This window comes from Sinocyclocheilus anshuiensis, unplaced genomic scaffold (genome assembly GCF_001515605.1).
Source record: "Sinocyclocheilus anshuiensis isolate Anshui unplaced genomic scaffold, SAMN03320099.WGS_v1.1 scaffold1082, whole genome shotgun sequence".
NCBI classification, from domain to species: Eukaryota; Metazoa; Chordata; class Actinopteri; order Cypriniformes; family Cyprinidae; genus Sinocyclocheilus; species Sinocyclocheilus anshuiensis.
In genome coordinates, this window is record NW_015542379.1 from 817,463 (window position 1) to 827,021 (window position 9,559).

At 34.5% G+C, this 9,559-nt stretch overlaps 1 protein-coding gene across 1 annotated transcript in view; it reads left to right on the top strand.

Moving 5' to 3' along the window:
* LOC107692474 (ATP-binding cassette sub-family C member 8) overlaps positions 1-9,559 on the top strand; it is a 35,520-nt gene that overhangs the window by 3,853 nt on the left and 22,108 nt on the right. Inside the window, 6 exon segments of the mRNA XM_074187023.1 lie at positions 4,478-4,720; positions 5,658-5,846; positions 6,843-7,007; positions 7,100-7,255; positions 8,341-8,475; positions 9,072-9,234. Of these exon segments, the coding sequence (XP_074043124.1) occupies positions 4,478-4,720; positions 5,658-5,846; positions 6,843-7,007; positions 7,100-7,255; positions 8,341-8,475; positions 9,072-9,234 (1,051 nt within the window).

Here is a 9,559-nt window from a genome sequence, read left to right on the forward strand (position 1 = left end):
TTACTACAAATATAATAATAATAATAATAATAATAATAATAATAATAATAATAATAATAATAATAATAATTAACATTATATAAATAGTAATATATAAATATAAATAATCATAAATAAAATATATAAAAAATAATAATAAATAACTTTTTTTTTTTTATACTGTGAGACAATTGAAATCTGCTGGAAAAATATTATTATTTTCCTGGGAAAAAATAAATAAATAAAAACTTTGGAGGACATTGACGATTTGGCATAATTATTGCAAAACAATTAATAAATAAAAAACAAAAACAAAAACAAAAAAACATAACATAACACAAATCAATAAATAAATGTAGTTTATTATTCTTTGCTGGTATTATCTGGCAGGAAAAAAAAATGTTTGAATGTATTTCCTGGAAAAATACTTAGTAAACATTCACCTCCATGTCAGACAATAAATTACAGCATGAGGACACTGGCGCTTTAGGTGCGGCATGATCTCCTCTGTGTGTTGCATAATCGTGCTGCTCCAGCTCCATGTGAGATTAAAATACGGAGAGCCTGGCTGTAGTTTCCAGCTGAATCCAGTGGCACCGCAGCGCACAATGAACTTCTGTTTGTGTCTGACAGCTGTCACTTCTCGCTGGACGGGGGCAAATCCCTCACTTTCCGCTGGCTTTGCTAAGCTGTTTATCAGGATGGCTGTGTTCTTCTGAAGAGAACAGAGACTCAATCCAGGTCTTGAACTTACGACTGCTTAGAAATGAATGTTCATAACTCATCACCGCGGATAATCCAGGCTCGTAACCGGACCTCGTTTGGCCTCATGGTTTGGTCAAGAAAATAATGCATCATCTGTTTTTGGACATAAACATAAGTAATTCTGGAGTTTGAACAATTGGAAACAAAGTATCTAGATGTGTGCAAAACAAGTCTTACTCAAGTTTGTTTTAGAAAGCTAATAGTTTTACTAGAGCATCCTTTGTGAAAGTGTATACTTCAGTTTGAACTGAGTGCAGCTTTATTTAGACACTTAATTGCATGCTATCTACGTTTAAAGGAATATGCATTATATTTTAAAATTTATATTAAATGTAATTAGTTAAACTTAAGAGTGCTTTTTTAACCCACTTACGTAGAACTTCACGACATCTTTATATGTAATTTCATAATTCAATTTGTCAGTTTTCTATTGTGTTGTGTGTTAAGAAAGTCATGAATGTGTCTCTCTTTAAATGCATTTAAGAGGCCTTTTATTTCATTATTTTTTTTTTATATTACATCTTCATGTGCAGTTTTTTTTAATATGCTATTAAGTTCGCTAACAGTGCATTTCAATAACATTAACCACTCTTCTTTTCACAAAGATTACTCAAAAAAACTGTGAAATTGTTTCAAAAAGCCAATGAAAATGAGACATCTGACATTATAGCTCTATTTTATTAATACATGGTGATTATTATTCTTTTTTTTTTTTGAAAGACAATACTTATTACTGCGTATTTCTTTTGTGTTACTTCATTTTTTCATGTTTTCATTTTGTAAAGCATGTTCATTTTGGCTAAATACTTTTATTTTCTTTTGCAATGCTTCATTCTTTTACAAATATCTGTGCCATGGTTTTGACTCCATAATGAATGTCTTTTCCAACCAATGCTCTTGTAACAGATTTAAAAACACAAAATGTTGATTTGTGTGACTGAAGTCAAATATAATAATTCCTGTTATTCTAGAGAAGACAAATATCAATGCTGTGAAATACAGAGTCTGGGAAGAGTCAACAAATCAGTCCCGTCTTGAGTGTTCTTCACAAAACCTAGATCCACTGAGCACACTGAGGATGAATTAGAGAGATTGAGCATCAATGTCCTCGCTGATTCTCTTGTTGTAATTACAGTAAATCCTTGCATCCATGTCCCAACATTAAAAGTAAAGCTTCCCAAAACAGTAAATCTGTTACAGCAGCAAAAGAAGGAATGAACGATGGTTTTGAAATCCAAAAGCGCATAGGAGTGTGGTGCTGATGCTTGACTAATGATCGCGTTCTCTCTTGGGTTTCAGCGCTACATGTGGTTTCCGTGTCCCACAGAGGTCAAGCCGCCGGATGACCTCCAGGACCTGGGCGTTCGTTTCCAGCAGCCGTTCGTTAATCGATTATTATCAATGTTGAGAACAGTTGTGCTGCACAATATTTTGGTGGAAACTGTGATGCATTTTCTTTGATTAATAGAAAGTACAACATTTATTTGAAATATAACTTATTGTCTGTCAAAACTGTCACTTTTGAACCATTCAATGTGTCTTTGCTGAGCATTTCTTAAACTTGTTGACCCCAAACTTTTATATATGTATATATAAAAAAAAGTTTTAAACACTGATGCAAATCACAACAAAGTGCCTTTATTAACACTTAACTGAAAAATAATGAGTGAAAATAGACAATATCATTCAGAGTTTGTGCAAATTGGTTATGAAAGGCCAGCAGTATGTAATCTGGATTCCAGGAAGAGCTGCATGTAAGCAGATATTACATAAATTTAAACGGTTGGATCCTTTTCTCTGCCAAATTCAGAGATCTGCAAACTCTGATTTGTTTTAGTTTTCAAGCATCTGTGTGTGTTTTTGGCTGATCCAGCCTGTTTTGAGTTGACGTCCACTTGTATAACCAGACTGCTTGTGTCCTTAATACAGCAGAATCGCTTTTATCCCCTTTGTCCTGAAAAACAGAAGGGACTTCAGATACACTTCAGATTAAAGCCCTTATGTAAGATACGATAGCAAATCTGTTTGGGTGTGGAATTTACATAATCAGTACACCAGTTACTAAATTGCCAGTTTAGAGAGGATTCAAATGAAATATACACTGTTAGCGATTTCTGTAAATTACACAGTATTTAACTGTAATATGAACTGTACTTTACTGTAAAACAGTTACACAGTATGTTACTGTATTTTAAAATTGCATTATGGGAAATATCCTCTTGGCGCCATTAAAATACAGTATTTTTCATTTACTGTAAATCCAAATACAGTAAAAAAATAAATAAATGAGCGGGAATCCTGACCAATGACAGAAAGGGTTTTTTTTCTGCTTGGAGAAAGAAGAAGAAGAAGAAGAAAAATAAAAGGAAGACGCACACACCTCGCGCCTGCAAATGTATGTACAATATTCCTGCTTTTTCATTACATATTTTATGTCAGTGTAATTTTAGGGGTTATTTGTTGGTTTAATTAAACGCAAAATAATAATAATAATAATAAAACGCTGACACTGCACGAGGCACAGTTTGCTCACGGTGTTCGTTGGTAGAGAGCGGAAAACTCATTTGAGATTGAAGAGAGAACTTTCTGTGCAAAAAAAGATCTTTCTTTCTTTTCTTTCCTTTTTTGTAGAAAGTTTCACCATCAAAGTGCGAACATAAACAGGTCTCTGTCTTCGTTTTGACCACGTCGGTAGCAGGTGAGGTTTTATGTGAACTTGTATGAAATTGTTGGCCAACAAACTGAGCTTTTAATGGTACAGCAATGTAATTAGTTAAACTTAAGAGTGCTTTTTTAACCCACTTACGTAGAACTTCACGACATCTTTATATGTAATTTCATAATTCAATTTGTCAGTTTTCTATTGTGTTGTGTGTTAAGAAAGTCATGAATGTGTCTCTCTTTAAATGCATTTAAGAGGCCTTTTATTTCATTATTTTTTTTTTATATTACATCTTCATGTGCAGTTTTTTTTAATATGCTATTAAGTTCGCTAACAGTGCATTTCAATAACATTAACCACTCTTCTTTTCACAAAGATTACTCAAAAAAACTGTGAAATTGTTTCAAAAAGCCAATGAAAATGAGACATCTGACATTATAGCTCTATTTTATTAATACATGGTGATTATTATTCTTTTTTTTTTTTTGAAAGACAATACTTATTACTGCGTATTTCTTTTGTGTTACTTCATTTTTTCATGTTTTCATTTTGTAAAGCATGTTCATTTTGGCTAAATACTTTTATTTTCTTTTGCAATGCTTCATTCTTTTACAAATATCTGTGCCATGGTTTTGACTCCATAATGAATGTCTTTTCCAACCAATGCTCTTGTAACAGATTTAAAAACACAAAATGTTGATTTGTGTGACTGAAGTCAAATATAATAATTCCTGTTATTCTAGAGAAGACAAATATCAATGCTGTGAAATACAGAGTCTGGGAAGAGTCAACAAATCAGTCCCGTCTTGAGTGTTCTTCACAAAACCTAGATCCACTGAGCACACTGAGGATGAATTAGAGAGATTGAGCATCAATGTCCTCGCTGATTCTCTTGTTGTAATTACAGTAAATCCTTGCATCCATGTCCCAACATTAAAAGTAAAGCTTCCCAAAACAGTAAATCTGTTACAGCAGCAAAAGAAGGAATGAACGATGGTTTTGAAATCCAAAAGCGCATAGGAGTGTGGTGCTGATGCTTGACTAATGATCGCGTTCTCTCTTGGGTTTCAGCGCTACATGTGGTTTCCGTGTCCCACAGAGGTCAAGCCGCCGGATGACCTCCAGGACCTGGGCGTTCGTTTCCAGCAGCCGTTCGTTAATCTGCTGTCTAAGAGCACATACTGTTGGATGAACACCTTCATCACCTCCGCACACAAGCGGCCCATCGACCTGAAAACCATCGGCAAGCTGCCCATTTCCATGAGAGCTCTCACCAACTTCCAGCGGCTCCGCAAGGCCTTCGACGCGCAAGCGGTACAGTAACTTTCTTCACTGCGCTCACGATATCTGTATTACATTATGAGGATTTACCCCGTCCAGTCTGAAGGTCTAAAGTCTCACTTTATTGTATTGAGTGTCGGAGACATTTAGGATTTAATAATATAATATAATATAATATAATATAATATAATATAATGTATTTGGAATTGTTTTTGTTGGCGAAATAGAGCAAAAACAAGCAATATTGTGTCTAAAACATAAGTCTCTTAATTAACTTATTGTTTATTGAATTCAATCTGCGTGCGCTCTGTAGGGATGTTTTGAATGTTTTTTGCAAAATAATCGATAATGTCAAATCGCACATCGTTAAAACAACAATTACGATATTATCGCAGACGATATATATCGCACACTAAATATCAGCACATTGTGAAGCCTGACAAGCTTGTTGTGAAGGAGAACGCACATAGGACCATCACTTCTTGCACGAGTTTCACAGTATGCTTATATCATGCTTCACAACGTGCTGACATTTACGTCAAACAAACACATGTAGTACACTTGCCCAGAAGCAATAGTTTAAAATTTGCCTATCATTTTGCTTCAGAGGACTTTTTGTGCCACAGAAAAAAGTCATATACATCTGGGATGACATGAGGGTGAGTAAATGTTGAGAGAATTTAAATTTTTGGGTTGAGTGTCCGTCTGTTACGGTCGTGCCTTCTTGGCATGCAGTAATGACAACTGACAATTTGAGTTAAAATAAAATTAACTGTGTACTATTCTGTTTATTCTTCTAATGCATTCATAACAGACAGTTACAGAGTAAATTTTATTTATATAAATTAAGTGGAACTTCTTATCATTCTTATGATTTGTAATTTCTACAGGAAATTTTTAACAGTGTAGTGACTGAATCTCATAGTCTGTCGTAAACACAGTGTTTTACGCTGAGCTCTGTGCCGCGCAGGAGAAGGGTCCGGTCCCTCTGAAGGGCTCGCGGTGGATCTGGCTCGCTCTGCGTCAAGCGTTCGGCCGGCCGCTGGTGCTCAGCATCACCTTCCGCTTCATAGCCGACCTGCTGGGCTTCGTCGGGCCGCTCTGCATCTCGGGGATTGTTCATCACATCAGCAGCGACAATCACAGCGCTCTGCCTCCGGTACCAATGCAAATAATACAGCATACACAGTAGCTATACGGACCGTTAAGATGCACTTAAAGGGATAGTTCACCCAAAATTGAAAATTGTGTCATTAATTACTCACCCTCGTGTCGTTCCAAACCTGTAAGACTCAGAGAGCTGTTGTGAAACAAGTTCATATTATTTACTTCTTAAAAAATAGGTTGCTCTGGTTAAGATCGAATATGTACTCTAAAAATATGTGATCCTCTGTTTTTACAAACACAAGGGGGATGATACAATGTTTATCTCATCCCATGATCAATTTGAACACACTTCAAGGGCTTCGAGAGCTCAGAGATTGCTGTGATATATCTCAAAGCCATTAGATGACTGTATGCTCTGAGCTTTAATAAATATGGGTGATTTGCATCCAAAACTAGCCTTCCTCCCTTAATAGATTTATTGGCCTGTTTGTGGCCACTTTCTTTCTTTCTTTCTCCAATTGAATTACAGAGTAAGTTATAAAAAAATATCATTGTAATGAATGAAAAAAGCTAATTAAGGCTTTCTGCTACAGTCTGTTTCTGCCACAGGATTTAAAAAAAATAAAAAAAGCAATTGTGACTTTTTATCCCATAATTCAATTTTTTTTTCTCATAATTCCAAATAAATAAAAAAAAAATAAAAAAGTCAGAATTGCAAAATAATAAACTTGCAGTTGTAAGAAAAACAGTCAGAATTATAAGATAAAAATTCACAATTAACATTTTTCTTTTTTTCATTCTGTGGCATGAAAAAAAAAACAGAATGTTTTTTTGAAACAAACAAACGCATGTAAACTTAGACTTCAGAAGAAAAAACAACTGAATCTGAATTGTGAAAATGAAATTTGGAATTGCGAGGTAAAAAGTCACAATTACCTTTTTTTTTAATTCTGTGATGAAATCGGACTTCCATAGAAATGTGACCTGGACGTGTTCTTGCAAGATTCTCCCACTGCTGGATATTTGACACGCTTGACTCTGTTTGTAGGTGAAGCTGCTCGGAGTGCACTTCATCTCGTCAGAAGCGTTCCTAGCGAACGCATATGTTCTGGCGGTGCTGCTGTTTCTGGCGCTGCTGCTGCAGAGAACCTTCCTTCAGGCATCTTATTACGTGGCCATCGAGACCGGCATCAAACTCAGAGCAGCCATTCAGGTGAGATTCACTCGGCTTCAGTGTGTTAACGGCTTCATTAGACAATAGTCTGGTAACCTGGAAACATTTTCTCTTTTGTTTTTTCCATTCAGACTAAGATTTACCATAAGATCATGCGTCTGTGCACATCTAACATGTCTATGGGTGACATGACCACGGCTCAGATCTGCAGTCTCGTGGCCCGGGACACAAACCACCTCATGTGGTTCTTCTTTCTCTGTCCCAACCTGTGGGCCATGCCGGTTCAGGTTAAGAGCAACTATTGCTTTATGTAAATTATACCACGGGTTCCCAAATTCAAACTCAAACTCACTCACTCAAAATGAAGTACCCCTGAGATTTTAAGATGACATTTCAATAATTTAAAATATATATATTTTTTAAATAAATAAAAATAAAACAAGTTGATATAATATAAATAGAATAGAGTGTGCTAGTGTTAGAGGGTCATTTTTTAATTGTATTTATTTATTATTTTTTGTAAACAAAATATCCACGTATCCACCGTTCTCTTATGTTGGTTAATGGTCAAAACACATGCAGGTAAACATAAAATGTTGAATATGTTTTTCCAGTAAATGTTTTATTTTGATTGTTTTTATTTTAAAAAGAATTATATATAGGACTGCATAACTTTAAAATGATATAGCAATTATTTTGTAATATTGGTGATTTTAACACCAATTTGACAACTGAGATCTCTATTATTATTATTATTATTATTATTATTATTATTATTATTATTAGCAGTATTAGCAGGGTGATTATAGCTTCAATAAAAGTACAACTATAAAAATGTTGTTGCTTGAAATAAAGTAAATGTTACCTGAAATAAAAATAAAAAAATATAATAAAATACAATAAACATTCTCATTTTACCTTGATATACTAAAATAACTAAAACAAAAGTTTTAAAAAAATATAAAACTATATAGACATATTTAAAATAAAAAAGTTATTTTTTTTTAACTAATTAAAAAATGAAGTAACAGAATATATACAAATAAAAACGTATGAATAAAAACTATAATAGTATCTCAGTGATTTTAAAATAACACTGATTATTATTTTTAACTCTGATATTTAAAAAAAAAATACTGTTGTAAGTTGCACAATAAAAAAAAAAAAAAAGTAAATAATTTTATTATAAGTTGCCAATATTTGTTTTAAATTCTTCACTTTCAAATATTCAAACCATCGATCGTTTGAAGACCTCTGGCTTTTATTTTTGGAGGAACACTGGTGTAATTTGTTAACCCCTGTATTATATATACACCTGAATAACTAGAAGGTAAATGTGTTGTAAGTGGTGCTGTATCGCTGTGCTGTGTAGATTGTGATGGGGGTTCTGCTACTGTATTCTCTGCTGGGGGTCAGCGCTCTGATCGGGGCGACCGTCATCGTGGTTCTGGCTCCTCTGCAGTATTTTGTGGCCACTCGACTCTCACGGGCACAGAAGAGCACGCTGGTGAGCAGTTTACTGAGACTGATTTACCATATTTAACTACTATACTGAATGACATAGCATAGACTTCTTCAAGGCTAGTGTTTGCATATGTTTCATTTCATTCTGTAATTAGTTCTACAGATCTGTGTACTAGTGTTAAATCCTACTGTTTTTGACAGAGTTGATAACGTTTCTGACTGATAATATCATGATATTTTTTGCCTTTCCCTTAGCAAATGTGCTATTCTGTCAGCAATAACCTGTCCATGGGCTTTTTTGATTACTGTCAGTTTAATTGCGGCCGATGCAGTGTTGCCAGATATTACTATAAATACTATACAAAATAAAAAAATAAACCAAAATTATTTCAAATGTTTTGCAAATAAGATATCGCTGACCCTAAATTGCAACTTCACACTTTATTAACTTTCTAAAGTGTCAAATTAAGTGGAAAAGACAAGTACAAAATGCTTATAATAGCTTGATCTGGCAACCTATAAACTCTCTCAAGACTCGTTCACTCCAGCAGCGTCTCGCAGCGATCGTTTTCATACCACTGACACTAAACATTCCTCAGAATCAGTCAGATGCTGTACGCGTGATGTTGTGTGTTACAGGAGCACACCGGCGAGAGACTGAAGAAAACCAACGAGCTGCTGCGGGGAATCAAGCTGCTGAAGCTGTACACGTGGGAGCACATCTTCAGGTCCAGCGTGGAGGAGACGCGCAGACAGGAGCTGAGGAAGCTGCGCACGTTTGCGCTCTACACGTCCCTCTCCAGTGAGCCGTCACCATACACACACTTCACACAGAGCCTGTGCCAGAGTCAATCACAATCATCAACACAAATAAAACAGCTCATTCATATCTGGAAAACAGAGATTACATATAAAATATACAAATCAGAAAATTGCAAAAAAAAAATCAATTTAATTTAATTTAATTTAATTTAATTTAATTTAATTTAATTTAATTGTTTAGGATTTTTTTTTTCACCTTCACAAGAACATGCTACAATTAAATGTAATTATTTAAATAATTTTACATGTAAGTGTTCACATAAATATATGTACACTTACATCCGTATGTATGTATTTATGTATGC